Raw genomic sequence first — 18,780 nt, 5'->3', positions numbered from 1 at the left:
GTAGTCAGCAACTTCTGTGCATAGGCACAGTGTATTTCACCCGCAACACATCAAAAAAGAAAGCCAGCTTTTGTTAAATTAATTTAACGTCTTCAAAACAGAAATTTGTAGGAACATCTTTAAAATGTTAAAATTGATGAACTATGTACAGGGAGGCAGTGTAGTAAGAAGATGTGCTTTGGAGACCGATGGGCCTGGGTTCAAATCTCTATTGTTCCACTGTGTGGCCTGGGTCAGGTCATTAACTTCTTGGCCTCAAAATGTTCTCATCTGTAAAATCAGGATAATAATACTTACAACAAAGGGCTATCATTGTGTAGATATACCTAAGGTTTCTTTAAAAGTTGGTGTCTAATAGATTAATGGGCAAACAAAGATGTTTATGGAGGGGCAGTGGGAAGAACATATAAGGTATCAATGAGTTCAGCTTTCATTCTCTGGCTTTGAGAGGTAAATAGCATGGTAGCTAAAAACATAAATGCTGGAGTCAGACTGCAGGGATTCAAGTCCCAGCTCCATCATGGCTAAGCTATATGACCTCAGGCATGTTCCTTAACCTCTCTGGACCTCACCTGTAACATGGGAATGACAAGTCAGAAGGAATTCTGCCTCCAGATTGCCTGCAACATCAGCTACTCCCTGGGTCTCTAGACTGCTACTGGCCTGCTGCAGCTTCCACAGGGGATTTGCCAGCCCTACCAATTCCTTAAAAAAACCTCTCTCTCTCTCTCTCATATATATGACATATAATATATATATTCTATTTCTCTGGAGAACCCTGACTAATACAGTCAGCAATTATTATTTCTGTTTGCAGGGTGAAATGATACTCTTAATCCTGGTTCTAGACAATCTCTGATCATATGGCAACTTTTCACTTTAATCCTCCCAACTCTGATAATTCAAGAAAACTAAGAGAAAAAAATTAAGCATCTGTTTCCTTACTATTTACATTGGGTCACATTTCAGTCCAAACAGAGGTCCCTCATCTGGGCAGACTGATGTCCCTCTCTTGGTCCCCTTCCCTTTTTCTCTGGGCTGTAACTCTGCACTCATCCCAGGTTCCAGCTTCCTGTCTCCTCCTATGTGCTATGTGAAGGTGGGCCGGGGGTAGGGAACACCATTTTTGTTGTCCTTTGTGACCTGGGTAAATTCTTTTCTTGTTTCACCGTGGGAGGATGACTGTGAATTCTTATTTTCTTTATATTAAAGCATCTTCAAGAAAATACATCTCTCTTGCATACTTCTCATAGCATAACCATTAGGTGCTATTAGTTTATTTGAATTTTAAAACTTTTTGTGGAGTATTTTTGCATACGAGGGTACTTCAAAAAGTTTGTGGGAAAATAGAATTAAAATATAATACAAATCTTGCTCTTGTAGTGTGCACAAAGGAAAAAAAATACAAATCTTTCCACGAAATTTTTGAAGTACCCTCACATAAAATCTAGATTGCCCAAGGCCAAAACAACTTATAAAACTAACCCTTGCTTTAAAGTCTATATTTAACACTGCTAAGGAAAGAAACACAGTTGGGTGCTTTGCCAGAGTATACTAATTAGCTGGAAAAATAATACTTTCTTTTCTGCCATTGGAAGAGAAAGTGACCAATAGAAAAGCAGTTCAGCACCTACACCCACTCCATGTGCAAAACAAGGCAGCGTGTTTCTACATGCCGATAAGTCACGGGTTTGGTTGCTTGACAACCAGTGACAAATGTGTCTTTCGTCATCTCTTACAATGTTACCTTGAGATTCCAAACTCTAATCTAAATGAGACTCAGAATAGAGCAATGAGTTTAGAAAACTGGATATCATTTACAACAGGTTATAAGCATACATGCTTCTAACATTACAGTTTCAAAGACAATGCCAGTTTTTCCTTTTTTCTTTTTTTTCAAAGATGACCAGTAAGGCAATCTTAACCCTTGACTTGGTGTGTTCAGCACCACGCTCTCCCAAGTGAGCCAACTGGCCATCCCTATATAGGGATCCGAACCCACAGCTTTGGTTTTATCAGCACCGCACTCTCCCAAATGAGCCACGGGCCTCCCCATGCCAGTTTTTCTTAATATGGCATGCATTTCTCTGTTATCCACTTGCATACAACTAGTGACCCATTCACTTTATACTGAGAAGAAAGCTATTTATTGAATATTCTTTATGAAGATTACAAGGGAATTTTTGCATGTTTCAGCCATATTCTAATAGCAGCCATATTCTAATAGCAAATATTACTTGGCAATAAACATTGAGTTTTAAATTCTTGAAGGTATAATTTTCACTGTGTCATTCTGTACCATTTCCCACAGCTAGAAGGGTACAATATTAATTTAAATTTGTTTATATGTTGCTTTATAGAGCTTCCAACTGTTTTCACTGTTTTTTAAACTGCATACTTATAGGCTGAAAAGAATGCACTATAAAATCTTCAAAGAATGGTGACACTTTATTTTTATGAGACACATATTCTCTACCTATTTGAATTCTTGCAGTAATTATGTAAGTCAGCCAGGGCAGGTTATGTTTTGTGCTATTTTACAGATGATGAAACAGGCATGGAGAAGTTAATTACTTGCCTGAGTCCCCTCATTGGTCAAAAGGTACATGTTCTATATTTACAAAATACTTCTCAAGAGTTAGACACTTGTTTTCTCTTTCTCCATTCTTTCCTGGTAGCCATGTACCAGGATAATAATCCTATACTTATTATTAACTTATTACTATACTTATTATTATGTTATTTATTATTATAACTGAATAATAATCCTATACTTTTCTTTCTTTCTTTTTTTTAAAGATAACCAGTAAGGGGATCTTAATCCTTGACTTGGTGTTGTCAGCACCATGCTCTTGCAAGTGAGCCAACCGGCCATCCCTATATAGGAATCCGAACCCATGGCCTTGGTGTTACCAACACCACACTCTCCCGAGTGAGCCACGGGCCAGCCCTCATACTTTTCTGATTGTAGCATTAATCTTACCTACTGTGTCTCTCTGCCCTCTCCCAATTTTGGTCATTGCTATAAAACCAATGCCTGACATAGTACTTGATATATAGTAGCAACCTAATGAATATTTATTGAGTAAATGAATGAAAATTGCCCCAAGAAATATACAACCAAATGATTTTAAGTTGGAACTAATAACTGTATCAGTTGAGATAGACTAGGTGAAGTTAGGTTAAGATGCAGCTTCAAGGGCTGGATGGTTAGCTTAGTTGGTTTGAGTACAATGTTGTAACATCAAGGTCACGGATGTGATCCTGGTACTGGCAGCTGCCACTCCCCCAACCCCAAAGAAAAAGATGCAGAAACAAACAACATCAGAATATCAGTGTCTTAAAATGACAAATGTTTGTTTCTCACTCATGCTACAGGGCCATCGTGGGCTGCCAGTGGAATTCTCTTCTTCATAGTCACTCAGACCAAAGGAGCACCCATTATCTGGAACATTGTTGGTTGCAATAGCAGAGGAAAGTGAGCAATGGAGGGTCTTGCATAGGGACATTAAATGCTCCAACTCAGAAATAATCTTGTCATTTACACTCACATTTCACTGACCAGAATTAGTCACAAACTCCCCGCCCTCCCTAGGCACCACCCAGGAACTGCCTGGGTAGGGGGAGAGTAGGAAATATTTGGCAAACAGTGCTAATAATGACTGTCATATTGCATTTCTTTGATTTTGAGTTTTTGTGATTTATTTATCTTTTTTTTATTTTGAGCTTTTGTGGTTTAAAACACAATTTTGTTTATAACCTTCTTACAAAATACGTTTACAAAACACAATTGTCCCCATAACAACTCTGAGAACTGATGCTTAGTGAAGTTAAATACTTGAATAAGGTCAAATAAAGTAGCAATCAAATAAAGATGAAAATGGAAAGATAAGTCAAATCTCTGTACCACCGGTACTGGATGAAGCTTATTCATTCCATATTTGCGGAGGTAAATAACACAGAGGGGGAAAAAGCAACAATAATATTTTAAAATAAACTAATTGCTTCAAGTTTAATTGGGTCTGAGGACATGACTTAAAAATTATTTGTCACTGTTTTAGCCATTATTCTGATGACACAGAAAAGGAACACCTGTGCTAGTAATTCAGGACAGAGCAGCGCGAACCATGGAAAAATACCTCCTAGTATTCCAGGCCCATGTTTTAGGCATGAGGCCAAAAGTAGCATACAGATACTTATCTGGAAAATTGCTGATTCTGGGGATACAAAAACATCCATCTCTAATTTTTAACAAGAAATAGATTGATTATTCATTAGCAAATATTAATAAAAATACCAATTCACTATTGCACAGCATTGGGTTCCCAGGAAGACTGGTAACTAATCAGGAAAAATGGTTCATTAGTCTAAATCTCAAATAATTGATTCAAGACTCATAGGTCCTTACTTTTTATTGTGTAAGCCCCATGCCACCCACCTAGCCAAAACCCTATGACTTGTTTTGGGTATAATTTCCTGATAGCCACTAGTTTTCAGCAAATGGTTTAATTCTTTAAAATATAAACTGAAAAAAGAAAAAGCTCAACTTTATGAAGGTATGGAGTGCCATATCCACTTGATTCTTTTGAACATTATGCAGTGATGCCAAGTCATCACTGTCATGCCAAGTCAGTGTTCCCCGCGCCCCCAAAATGAATTCTTTTTGTAGTATATTTAACTGTTTCAGAGATTCAAAAGCCAGAAATATAAAATTCAAAAGAGATAAACTTCTGGCTTTATTCTTAATCAGATACGGTAGTGTATGGAATGGTATGGTTTTCCAATGTAATTCCAAGGACTGTATTAGTATCAAAGATATTCTTCAGAACAGCTTAACTGTCTTTGCTTATCATATGACTGTGGATTACAGTCTATTATAGTAAAAGGATGTAGCAAAGTCATGATGTTCTCAAATGCTGGGCATGCAGTTTGCAAGTGCTTAGAAAGAAGGTCAAAGCTCCAAGGATAATTCAAAATGTTTTATACGTCCAAGCTTAAAATTTACCACATCAACAGTTTCTAGTTGTTGCCACAAATTTTCACCTTTATGAGAGCAAAGTCCTTCATTATCTACATCAAACTTTGGTCCAAATGTTTGAGATGTTGCAATTCATGATACTACATTACTGATGAACAGATTAAAAAATAACGCTAACTCAGTTTCCAAAATGCTCCATCAAAAGAAAAGGCCATCACCAAACCAAAAATCATGTATTAGAATGTTCATAGTAGCACTATCGATGATAGCTCCAAAGCAGAAACTACACTGACAACCATCAGAAGAATGAATTCATAAACTATAGTATATTCACAGAATGAAATAAAATGAATGATCTACAGCTATATGCAATAATATGGAAGAATCTCCGAGGTGGACTATTGAGCCAATGAAGCCAAACACAAAAGAATGCATAGTTTATGATTTTATATATATCAAGTATAAAGATAGACAAAAGTAATCTCTGTGTTGAAAGTCAGCATAGAGTCTACCCTTGGAAGGAAACAGGGACTAGAAGGCAGTATGGTGGGGTTCCCAGGTGTTAATAATACTCCACTTTTTTTTTTAAAGATGACTGGTAAGGGGATCTTAACCCTTGACTTGGTGTTGTCAGCACCACGCTCGTGGCCTTGGTGTTAGCAGCACCACACTCTCCCGAGTGAGCCATGGGCCGGCCCCAATAATACTCTACTTCTTGATCTGGGTGTTGAATACAAAGGTGTGTTCAGACTGTAAAAATTCACTGACATGTATACACTTAGGATATGTGTACTTTTCTGTATAAATATTATATCTCAATAAAAAGTTTAAAAAGGAAAATTCCAGCAAGTCCATGAAAATTCAATGTCAACATAATAATCCTCAAGGATTTGAGAATTATTACTAGAATTTGTGAACCAGCAATGTTTGTGAACCAGCAATGTGAGAATCACTCTCTAAACAGATTATTAAATTTACTGGATTCAGAACCAAATCCCTGGACCAGAAAACCTACAAGGTCAAAACAAGTTAATCATTTACCTTTAAAATCTCTAATCTCTCTGCTTTTCTCTGCCTCCAGTGATATTGCCATAGTTTAATCATGTCATCTCCCACTTTAAATTTCAACTGCCATAACCTCCTAACCGGTCTCCCAATAGCCCAGTCTACCTGTTCTTTGCACATTAACTGAATGATTTGAAGTCTAACGCAGATCCTTTCACTCCTTTGCTTCAAATGCCTCAATAGAGGCCCTTAAATTTATTTATTTATTTATTTTTGGTGAAATATTCCCCCCCTTTTTAATTAATTTATTTATTACTATTATTTTTTTACATTCTAGGATGTTGTTGCAGAGCAGTTGACGGGGAGGGGGAGAGGGAAAAGGGGAGGAATATAGGGTGGGAGAAGGATGGACGGAGGATGGTGCGTGGTCGAGGCCTGCTAGGCCCATTATATTTAAAATGTAATGCAGACTTCAAGGTCCCTGCCACCTCATCTTCCTCACATCTTGCTGCTCTCCCTTCCCTCACTGTACAGCGACACTGGCCTTCTTTCTGTTCTTCCAAATATGCCAAATTGTCCCACCTAAGGACCTTTGCTCTGCTGTCCCCTCTGCTCAGAACAATCATCACGTTACTGGTTCCATGGTTTGGTTGAAAATCTGATTTCCTTCTCACTCTTTTTTTTTTTTGGTCTTTTTCGTGACCGGTAAGGGGATCGCAACCCTTGGTGTGTTGTCGTCCGCACCACGCGCAGCCAGCGAGCTCACCGGCCATTCCTATACAGGATCCGAACCCGCGGCGGGAGCGTGGCGGCGCTCCCAGCACCGCACTCTCCGGAGTGCACCACTGGGACGGCCCTCCTTCTCACTCTTAAGACTCGGCTTAAATGCCATCCTATAAAGTTTTCAGATAACAACCCTACTAAAGTCAAGCCCCCACATTATTCTCTATATCCACATCTTGTCTATTTCCTTCCTTGACATGGTTTGTTATTATTTTACGTGTTTGTTTACTTGTTAGTTTTCTCCCTCTTCTTCCTGTAAATTCTGTGAGGACAGCTCTCACGTCTAACAGGGTCAGGATTGTATCCCCAGTGCCTAGCAAGTGCCTGGCACACAGAGGTCCTTCATAAACACAGAAATACATGTCGAATGAATGAATGAATGAATGGACATTCTCTAGGGATCGTAAGATGCCTGAGGCAATAAAACCAGACGCATTTTAAGCTCTGTGTCTAAGCCAAGGGTTGGTATTCCATTCTCTATTTCCCAGCTGTCACCACCACCTCCCCCTTGCCCGAAGCGACACGCCCCCCTCCTCCACCCACTGGAGAGGTACCAAGCCTCCCGGCCCCACCCATCGCCCAGGCGCGCCCTCTCCTTGGCCCGTGCATCTACCTCGGGAGGGCGGGGCGCCACCACAAGCCGCTACTGGCCCAAGTCGCCGTCGTTCTGTCGTACCCTGCTCTAAGTCTGCAAAATCAGATTGCAGCTGCGGGAGGCTCGTTCTCGTCGGGATTTGTGATTGGCTGCGATCGAGGGCCGGGCAGCCGGCGCACCGCCTCGCCGAGCACCGATTGGCCGGAGCTGCGGTCAGTCAGAGGGAACAGACTTCCCCTCTCCATCTAGTCAGCTGCTGGAGGAAAATTTTCGTGGATTTCCAGCAGAAGGGGCAGTGGCTGTTTTAACTGCTTCCTCTAGAGATCGGAGACGTCGGAGAAGGCATTCTTATTTACCGACCAAGAAAGTCCTCCCCCCGCCCTCCATTAGCTAATTAAAACATCTCCAGGAACATAGCCGACACGAGGTAAGAGCCTAGAGAATGCAATTCATTTATAATGTTATTTATTGGTGGTCACCAGATTGGAGAGTAAACGGAGGAGGGTCCTCCGGGAAGGCGAAGGGGAAATGTAGGTATTACTTTCCCAGCCCCTTTAGCCCGTGTCCGAGCCCCACGGTCAGGCTCTGTTCTCCGTGCGCCGCTTTCTTCCCTGTCGTGGTCAAGAGCAGCTTGTCGGGGAGGGGCCTGCCCTGGCTGTACCGCAGGCAGCGGGCGTTTCCTTCCCGGACCGAGCTCGGCCTGCAATCTGAGCAGGGCTGGAGGCGTGCGCTGCGCGGGATGGGGTAGGAGGGGTGGACCAGGGTCGGAGCGGGGGCGAAAGAAGGGAGGCAAGGGTTGGCCGCCAGCGTTTCCCCGCCACGAGGTTCCCGGGCGCCCTGCCCGAATCCCCCGAGATGTGCATGCTGCAGAAGTCGGCATCCGGGAGACGTGACGACCCCGGGATCTGTACGCACCGAGGGAGCTTGGGAGGCGGAGACCGGGCGGCGCAAACTGCTAGGGGACCCCAGCCATCTGCAGGGCTGCACGGGCGGGAAGGGGTTCTTCCTGGAGCACGTGACACTGGCAGCTCATCTGTCACGGCCAGCGAGCCGAGCCCAGGAGACTGAGCTGTCCAAATGTGAGCTTTCCAGGAGATGGATATCGAGGATGCAGAGCCCCGCTTGGCTTGATCTGAGGACTTGGGTTTTGTTTTGCCGGGAGAGCCTGTAATCTCAAGGCCTTGTGAAACTGAAAGCATGCAACAAGGCGTCACCGGTTATTCGCACCCTTCTGCCAGGGCTGAGGAAAGAATGAGATTTATGAACGAACGACTAAAGTGACAGATTACAATGGTCTTGAAAAACAGAATACCTTCTTAAAAATATTTTTTCTAGAGGGAAAAAAATCTAAGCAGGTTTAAACAGTACTGAACTTTAGAACTCTTGAGTAATTTGAATAAACTGTGCCTTTGACCTGCTTTCAACATTATAGACCAATTTGATGAAAATCCCTCAAATTCCAGGGCACCCTCCTGCCAGAGATAGTGCCTCCCTTTTCCAAAAGTAAATTTGGACAGTTCTAAGGTGTTTAAACCATTAAGGGATTATAAAATGAGAGTGAGATGAAAAATAAAGTTGGCATAGCAATTTTGTACGTGTGTATGTAGCTTTTCTTCATCTCCACATGCCTTTAATTTTTTTTTTTTTTCTTGGTGGCTGGTCAGTAAGGGGATCTGAACCCTTGATCTTGGTGTTACCAAGACCATGCTCTAACCAAGTGAGACATCTGGCCAGCCCTCCCCTTTAATTTTTAAATCAAGTGTGTATTTCAAAAGTTTACTACAAACCAGATGAATTTTTTTCATTTCTGATGCTTTTCTTGACCTGAGATTTTCTACTTTCAGGATGTGGTTTTTCACCAGTGCTCTCATGCAGAATCTCCGTGCATACCCTTATGGTTTCACAACTTATTTTCATTTAGCCCTCTTTGCTGTGATTCCCCCTGCCACTCACAATTGTTACACCGGGGTCCAACTTTTTTCCCTAGTCACAGTCTTAAAGTATCATGTTAACCAGTTAAAGCATAGAGGAGAAGGAAGATGGGTAAGGCCTGGTCATACAAATGAATACTAAAATGATGAAAAAGGAAAGCATTTTCAGGCATTTATTTATTGACAGTATCTAAAATATATAGGGTATTTTTGTGTGTATATATATATATGAGGGTGCACACTCACATGCTTTTTAAAATTCATGTAGTTAAAGTAAACTGACCCATATACTTCTGTTTTGACTGGGAAATAAAAAAATTTGGAAAACAGTTTAGGTGGAAGATTGCTCATTTTTTTCCTTTTGGTATATGACTGTCAATAATATTTTAGGTTGATTATATAAATAACCTATGTTGTATGGCCAGGGTTCCAATCATGATGTTTATCTTTTATTTTCTTGTTTAGCATAGACTTTAAAATTTATTTTTATTAGTAGAATGATGTATGGCATAATCTATTTGTGTACTTTTAGTTCATTGCACCTTCGCTCTGACCTGTGTTTATATATTCAAAGGGCTTTCAAGCAGAGTTATAGAAGAATTACTTCTGTCCTTTGACTCTTTTAGATGATCTGACTTCAAAAAATTGAATATACTGTGATTGTTAAAATGATTTCTAAAAATAAGCTAGCCTTGATTTCCTATTGAAAGACTGACAAAAATCTCCCCCACCTACTTAAAATGATTCCTGAGTAACTTTCTTAGTGTGTAGAATGATAAACTCATCTCAGTTCATAACAGCTGAACTGACAGATGAAGACAACTCTTAGTTATTTGTCAGTGTGTTCTCCCCTCTTTTTGTTATAGAGAATATGGTTTGCTTTTTTTAAAAAAAAAATATTTTTGTTGTTTTTCACATCACAGATTTTACTCCCCTTGACTGCTAGTCAGTACATAGCCATTTCCATGGGCATTGTAGAGCCATAGGCCTATGATGACCCATTCAAACCTGAAGCTCTGGAGGAGGGCTGACTGGTTAGCTCAGTTAGTTAGCCTTATGAACACCAAGGTCATGGCGGATCCCAATACTGGCCAGCCACCAGAAAAAAAAAAAAAAAGAAACAAACAAAAAGAAAAAAAAAATGAAGCTCTGGAGGAAACTTTTCTTGATGTGCAGGTTTAATTCAAAGTTGTTACTTAGCTTGGGAACACAGGTTGCCTTTGAATTGTTTGCTTGGGAATATGGAGTGGATGATGATTTAGTCATACTGTAGATAGAAAAGGAGATGGAACCATGTCTTAAATAGAGTCTCCTGTTTTCCTAAGTTATGCTGACCTAGTTTTATAGTATTGGTAAACCAGCTACGTATCTGGCTCACATTTCATCTCTGCCAGTGATATGCTATAATGCAGATGTTTTCCCTAGAACCGGTCTGCTAACTTTCTGAATTGATAGTGCAGATAATACATAGGAAGGAGGCCAGGTTAATGACTGGTATTAGTGTACACAAGTTTAAAGAAACTGTGCCCCACTTGCATTTTATCTCATTCTTAATGTTTCCAGTGGATATTTGTTCTCTGCTGAGAATGCAGTTCTATTTTGTCATTTCTTAAAAAAATTTTTTTTGAAGGGTAGAGAGAGGTGTTGCTTTGCCTCCCATGGATTTGTCACCACTTTTCCCCTGGGTGATGGAGCCACCAAAGATTCCTCAAAGCTCGTCTCTTCTGAGCAGTGAGAAGCCCCGAAAGGGGGTTAATCTCCCAGAACCCTCAAGATAGAGGCATTCCTTCCATTTGAGAAATTAACCATGAATTGGGGTTCTCTTCCCGCATTTATTCTCCAGACCTGAAAGTTACAGGAAGAGAACATAGGTGGGGTTTTTGCTAAGTATAGTTTAACAAGTTTAACAATAGAAGCTGGTAACATTCAGGAAGACAAGCAAGGTGACATTCTATAATGCAGTTAGGTCATCCACTAACAAAAGCTTGATTTTAGCAAACATTCTCTTCTTACAGCAATTTCCCAGTATCTTTACATATCACTCAGTAACCTGTCTGTCTTTGAGCCAGCAACCTTGCTGTGTTACAATTCCTTATCTTACAACAGAGACTATAGCCTGGGGAAAATTTCCTGTCCTTTGCAAGGTCAATATTTGAAACAGCAAGGTTTTAGAAAACCAGGCCCTGTGAAGTACATTTGCTTTACGTATACTCCACAGAGAGGAAAAAAAGGGCAAGAGTGTCCCAAAAGAGCTTCAGAAAAACTTTATTTAATATTTGTTTGTAATTCTAGAACTGTTGTCTAAAGTAGGTGCATGCCTGCAAAGTAGCTCAAAGGTGAATATGGCATGCATGCCCTCAAACTGAAGCCAAAAGAGTAGTACTTTGCTAATATCTGGTGCACTCTTCAAATATGAATGTATTTCCTAATAAATGTATTTAAATCCAGCCAGTTAGCTCAGTTGGTTAGAGTGTGGTGCTGATAACACCAAGGTCCAGGGTTCGATCCCTTTACCAGCTGGTCAGATGCCAAAAAAAAAAAAAAAAAATCCAATAAATGTATAAAGCTGCTTTGGGAATTATCACCATCAATAATTAGTACTTCTATTACCTGCTAGGTTTTATTATAGTTTGTAATTTGTCCACAAGTCATCACCAGTATTTGATATATTGTTATTGTTGCTGAGTATGAGTAAGAGATATTCTTCTATAAGAAACAAAGGAACAGACATCTCTTTTTTTGTAACGGAATGTATTACTTCTCTTTGATAACCAGAGGTGCTGTTTCTACCCCCACCCCCCACCAATATTGTTATAAAAAGAAGCGAATTTCAGTCTTCTATGCATAATTTTAGCAAAAAGGCCAAGAAGGGATGGCTTTGTAAGTCTTTCATGATATATTAATTATTTTGGTGGACATCTTTATTCTAAATACTATGAAAGTAGAACTCATATGTTTTTCAGTACTTAAATATCTAAGTTTGTTCTTTGGAAACTCATCCTTTCCTTTCACTGTTTTACCCACTTACAGGAGTAATGGCCCTTCCTATACATAGCTGGATGAATTTCCAAAAATTCACTTGAGAGTGATTATTTGAAATCCATAATGCTTTTTCTCATAGTTGCACTGAAGCTAGGCTTTGTGTGTGTGTGTGTTTGTTCCTTTTGGGGAGATGTATTTTTTCAAGCTCATTTTTTTTATTGTGAAGTGATTCAAACATACAATTATGTTTTACTGTGAAATGATTCAAACATACAATTATATGTATACAGGGTAAACCTGTATAACCTCTGGCAGCATTATCAGATCTTAACATTTTGCCATCTTTTCAAGTTGATTTTTTTTTTTTTTAAAGATGACCGGTAAGGGGATCTCAACCCTTGGCTTGGTGTTATGAGCAACACACTCTCCCAAGTGAGCCACGGGCCAGCCTAAGCTGATTTTTTTTTTTAATTTAAGAAAAACTTTTCAAGTTGATTTTTAATACATAAAGTAGCAAAGTACTACGGAGATGAATTTCTGATGGTAACCTTATCAAAGCTGCCAGAAACACAGTTCTTCTTGCAGGGATGTAGGAATTCTCTCTGATAACACCTCATAATACCCAGAGAGGCTTTAGAATTGAATTTGGGGGCAGAGTCCAGAAGTTGGGGTGTAGAGAAAGTTTCAAAGTAGTATAGTCTTACGTGTGGGTGGGCTGTTGGGGATGGGGGGATCGAACTGCAGCTGTTAGTATAAATGCATAGATCACTTGCTCATAAATCATGGCTGTTTGTCTCAAACAGTGCCACCCAATTCCTGAAATCACATGCCCACACACCCTTCCCATTAGAATGTCTACCACAAAGGGAGGCATCAGAACTGGCTTATCTTTGTGCCCATGGGGGTGGTTTCATGACCAGTTTATGTTAACCATGGTAATACGAGTAGTATGTACAGTTTAGTAAGTTCAGAAATCTTAAAACAAAACTTAGATCCTAGATTGTGCCTGCTAAAACTTGGTCACTCTTTGGATAGAGAACTATTGTAAATATTCTACCAATTATTTTTCTTTTATTTCAGTCTTTCTTAAGAGATTTTGCTGATACCTTCCCCCACCTTTTCTTCAGAGCAATGGAGTTAATGAAGGGAAGAATATTTATTTATACCCGTATACTGTATTCTTGTTACTCAAAGAGTGGTCTGTGGACCTTCCGTATCACCAGGAAGCTGGTTAGAAATGCAGAATCTTGGCTCCACTCCATACTGGCTGAATCAGAATCTGCATTTTAATTGTTTTTCTAATTTTATTTTTTATTGTTGGTTTTTATTATACTTATTTATTATTTATTTTTTTTAAAAAATATTATTTATTATTTTTATTTTTATTGAATCAAAATTGATTGTACAAATTTTGGGGGTTCAGCATTGAGATATGTTGATCAAATCAATATTACTAGCATGTATATTGTTACAAATCGTAATTATTATTTATGCCCTTTGTCCAATCCCTCCCCATCCTCCTTTATCTTCCCCGACCTCTTCTAATCACCCTAGATTTCTTCTCACCCTCTGAAAGAATAATGGTTACTCTGTTGATTTGTTGCCTAGATGATCTGTCCAATGCTGAGAGGTGTGATCAAGTCCCCCAATATTATCATAGAGCAGATGCTTCTTCTGTCACTCTGCCATGGGCTTTGTGGAGAGAGACATCCTCCTTTCTTTATCTCTGCTGGTGACTCTCCTTGTATTAAGGCACTCCAGTGGCTGGCAGATGATCTGTGTGGTGGTTGTGGCTCTAGCCACATTCATGGCAGCCATGGTTATCATGGTGGCTGTGCTGGGCCACTCACACGGAGAAGATGTTTTTGGCATGCTCCGTGGCACTGGCCCTGTGCCTGGTTGTGGAGAATGTCTGATCCCCAGCTCCATACCCCAGGTCCCTGAGTGGGTCCTGAGGCACTGGAAAAGTGTGCCTGGTTGTGGGAGGGGGGTCCTCTCCCCTTCTCCATGCCCCAGGTCTCCAGACAGGTCCCAAGGCACTGGCACAGTGAGCCTGGTTGTGGGAGGGGGGTCCAGTCCCCTTCTCCATGCTCCGGGTCCCTGGGTGGGCCTCGAGGTGCTGGTGTGGTGAGCCTGGTTGTGGGTATTATTATTTATTTTATTTTATTTTTGAGAGGATATAAACCCTTGACCTTGGTGTTATCACCACCACTCTCTAACCAACTGAGCCAACCAGCCAGCCTCAGAATCCGCATTTTAACAAGATCCCTGAATGATTGCATGTTGCTTTGCCTCCCACAGATTTGTCACCCCTCTTCCCCTGGGTGATGGCGCCGCAAAGGATTACTCAAAGCCCATCTCTTTTGAGCAGTGAGAAGCCCCGAAGGGGTCAATCTCCCGGAACCCTCAAGAGAGAGGCATTCCTTCCATTTGGGAAATTAACCCTGAATTGGGGTTCTCTTCCCACATTTATTCTCCAGACCAGGAAGTTACAGGAAGAGAACATAGCTGGGGTTATAGTTGAACAATATAGGCTGGTAACATTCAGTAAAATAGCAAGGTGGCATTCCCTAATGCAGTTTGCAAGAAGTTAAGTCAATCCACCAACAAAAGCTTGATCTTAGCAAACATGCCCCTTACAGCAATTTCCCAGTATCTTTACATATCAATCAGTAACCTGTCTGTCCTCTGAGCCAGCACCCTTGCTGTGCTACAGTTCTTTATCTTACAACAGAGACTAGCCTGGGGGAAAATTTCCTGTCTTTTACAAGGTCAACATTTTATATGTATTTTTAAGAAATTAGGCTAAACCTGAAATTGCAAGGCTTTAGAAAGTCAGGCCCTGTGAAATACATTTGCTTTATGTATACTCCACAATTGCAGGTACAAGTTTGAGAGGCATGTGTTCCATATATATGTGCACTGTCAAATTTTTGTAGACTTTAAACACTGTGAATGGGGCAGGTCAATTTATTGATTTTTGATACACTGTTCTTAAGAGTAGGCTGTTGGATTCCTACCCACTATATAATGAATATAATATATATTTTCTGTCAGGTACTTTATGGCCTTCATTTTTGGTAATATTTAATGATATATCAGTTATATTCGAAATTATTGATGAACTCTCTCTCTCCCCCCCTCCCCTGCAGTTGCATCATTTTTCTTGAAGTCATTCATTGTTCCAGTGACCTTTCCCTCATTGCTGAGTCCTTTGGAGTTATGTCAACAACTGCCTTAATTACTTTGGTCAGAAGCGGTGGGAACCAGGTGAGAAGGAGAGTACTGCTGCGCTCCTGCAGGCGGGTGACACCCCAGTGCCACAGCTCCACTTCAGAGCCCAGGTGTTCTCGGTTTGACGCAGACGGTAGTGGGCGTCCAGCGACCTGGGACAGTTTTGGGATCTGGGATAACCGCATCGATGAGCCAATTCTCTTGCCACCCAGCATTAAGTATGGCAAGCCAATTCCCAAAATCAGCTTGGAAAACGTGGGCTGCGCCTCGCAGATTGGCAAACGGAGAGAGAATGAGGATCGGTTCGACTACGCTCAGCTGACAGATGAGATCCTGTACTTCGCGGTGTATGATGGACACGGCGGACCTGCAGCTGCCGATTTCTGTCACACCCACATGGAGAAATGTATTAGGTACGTACAGTGACTTTCTCTCTGGACTTGCAGTTCCCTTATGCTTCATGTTTAAACTTTCCATAGTGCTGCTTCATGAAGGAGTAGTAGCTTAAGCATGCCATTTCTTGCTGATGCTTATTACCATTTCAGATTGTTTTAACAACTCCTTTAGTGAAAGCATTAACCAGAATCTACAGCACATGATTTGTGATCATTTCAAGTGAACTAGCATAAAGTACATGAGATAACCTACGAGAAGCGTTTATTCCTATCAGTGCAGGGCATTTAGCCAATGCTTCAATAAATGGTAACTACTGGAATTTCAAGTGTTATGAATAGCTTTCAATACTTGACTTGTTGAAAATCGCTTTGGAGGATTGGCATTAGTGTGGGGGAAAATGCATCCAAATCTGGTGTTTTGGAGAGTTTTAAATAGTTTATTTATCTCATTTATTACTATTATAGTCGGCCCTCTATCGGTGGGTTCTGCATCCGCAGTGCATCGAAAATATTAGGGGAAAAAACAATAAAAAATAACAATACAACAATAAAAAATACAAATAAAAAGCAATACAGTATAACAATTACTTACACAGCATTTATTATTGTATTAGGTTCTGTAAGTCACTTAGAGTTGATTTAAAGTATATGGGAGGATGTATACGTAGATTATATGCAAATACCACAACTTTTTTTTTTTTTTAAAGATGACCAGTAAGGGAATCTTAACCCTTGACTTGCTGTTGTCAGCACCACGCTCTCCAACTGCGCAAACCGGCCATCCCTATACTGGGATCCGAACCTGTGGCCCTGGTGTTATCAGCACCACACTCTCCAGAGTGAGCCACAGGCTGGCCTTCAAATACTACAACATTTTATATCAGGGATTTGATCCTCTCTGGGGGTCCTGGAACCAATCTCTGGGGATAAGGAATGACTGTATTGTATTTTTGAGGGTCTTGTTACTGCTTGATTTAAAAGAGGGGGGAAACTTGTGACAGAGTTATGGCCATGTACTATTTCTTGTCTTCCTGTGTATAGTTATTTATACTGTTCATCAGTTTATGCATATTTTACCTCATTCCACAAAAGAACTCAGTGACTTAAGTTAATATGAAGGAATTCTTGACCTTTCAGGGTTGTAGTAGTGAGGATTAATTATTTAAGGAAGGGGAGTTGGACTTTTGGTGCCCTTGAAAGACAGTGCCTAATACTTAGTAGATGCTCAATAAACATTCCTTTAACAGCAGAAATTAAGCTTCTGGAAGGAAAGTCATGAGGTCCATTGTATGGAATGACTGCTAGATAGTGTGACTGTGAGGAAAGGACAAACCTATCATAAACTGATTGAGAATCTCTTTTCCTCTCCACAAAGGGATTTGCTTCCTAAGGAGAAGAACTTGGAAACTGTGTTGACTTTGGCTTTTCTAGAAATAGATAAAGCCTTTGCAAGTCACTCCCACCTGTCTGCGGATGGTATGTAAAACAATCACATTCCTCAAGGTCCTGGGGAGTAGCTGGGTAAAAAGGAAACAATTTGAGAACTTTGGGGGTGGGAATTTTAATGTGTGCTTATTTGTAAGGAAGCTTATGCAGCAATTATTTTATGTAAGAATCATGCTAAATGCTGTTTGAAATCCAAACTGTCAATGCCTCACTTTTAAATGGAATATATTGGAGAATTTTTTTAGAAAAAGAAGCTCTGAAATGGTTCTGATATTAAATTTTATCTTTTGAAAAGATTTTATTTTATTTTATTATTATTATTATTATTTTTCTTTTTTAAAGATGACCGGTAAGGGGATCTTAACACTCTCCAAGTGAGCTAACCGGACATCCCAATATAGGGATCTGAACCTGTGGCCTTGGTGTTATCAGCACCACACTCTCCCAAGCGAGCTACGGGCCTGCCCTGAAAAGATTTTTAAAATGCTTTAACGTTTGATTAGTTATTTTATGAACAAGATGTCCATACTACAAGAGGGCTTTTTTTTTTTTTTTTTTTTTTTTTTTTTGATCTGATGAGCAAGTGCCGAAATACTTTACAAGTTAATTACGGCTAGCTAGGACAGTAATTGTCCAGACAAGAAGAAAATTGATAATAGTACCTACATAGGAAAGAACAATGGCTAATATGCACCAATTTGTATAATTAGAAGGAAAATATTTTTTCTCCCAATTCTTAAAAAAAGCTTGGTCTTTTTTTGTTGTTTGTTTTTTGCTTTGGGGGGCTGGCCGGATTAAACCCCAGATCTTGGTGTTAGCACCACACTGTCATCAGCACCACGCTCTAACCAGCTGAGCTAACTGGGCATGTTTTTATTTCTTAAACACAAGGGCATGACAGCTAAATTTAAAAATCTGTGTGCTTTGTGTTCTTAATTTTGAAAGTCAGTTGTTTCTGTTTTTGACTAAACTTATCAAAACCATTTCAGAAAAATGTAGCTAACATTTCTGGCCAAAATCTTTTGTTCATAAAGTTAACCTTGAAAACTTCTGCAGTAGCCATAGAATGTATGCATATAGAACTCGTAAATGACTTAAAACTGAATCATTCAATAATATTAATCTGTACAGTACTTTTTTTTTTTTTTTTTTGGCAGCTGGCCCTTATGGGGATCTGAACCCATGACCTTTGCGTTATAAGGCTGTGCTCTTAACCAACTGAGCTAACCTGCCAGCCCCTTGTACAGAATTCTTTTAGGTCAATTAGTCTGTGTATGTTTTTAAAAATGTGTTTTAAGAACATTTTTAAGATTCATTCTTAATAAGTTACCAAAGCTTTCAAAGATGACATAAATTTGCCTCTTGATATTTGGGGCCTATTTTATCAAATATATTAAAGCCACTATAGATAGAATGCTCTGTGTTAAGTCT

At 40.0% G+C, this 18,780-nt stretch overlaps 1 protein-coding gene and 1 pseudogene across 1 annotated transcript in view; both read left to right on the top strand.

The window, feature by feature from the left end:
• Positions 1–7,610, top strand: part of LOC134385747 (zinc finger CCHC domain-containing protein 17-like) — a 79,208-nt pseudogene extending 71,598 nt beyond the window's left edge.
• Positions 7,611–7,614: 4 nt separating this feature from the next.
• Positions 7,615–18,780, top strand: part of PPM1K (protein phosphatase, Mg2+/Mn2+ dependent 1K) — a 30,777-nt gene continuing 19,611 nt past the window's right edge. The window contains exons 1-3 of the mRNA XM_063107914.1: positions 7,615–7,788; positions 15,427–15,921; positions 17,279–17,379. Coding sequence (XP_062963984.1) covers positions 15,497–15,921; positions 17,279–17,379 — 526 coding nt within the window. The 5' untranslated portion in view covers positions 7,615–7,788; positions 15,427–15,496. The remainder of the gene's footprint in view (positions 7,789–15,426; positions 15,922–17,278; positions 17,380–18,780) is intronic.

Source organism: Cynocephalus volans, chromosome 9 (assembly GCF_027409185.1).
Source record: "Cynocephalus volans isolate mCynVol1 chromosome 9, mCynVol1.pri, whole genome shotgun sequence".
In the NCBI taxonomy this organism is placed as follows: domain Eukaryota; kingdom Metazoa; phylum Chordata; class Mammalia; order Dermoptera; family Cynocephalidae; genus Cynocephalus; species Cynocephalus volans.
Note: the sequence above shows the minus strand (reverse complement) of the source record. Positions and strands in the feature narration are given on the sequence as shown.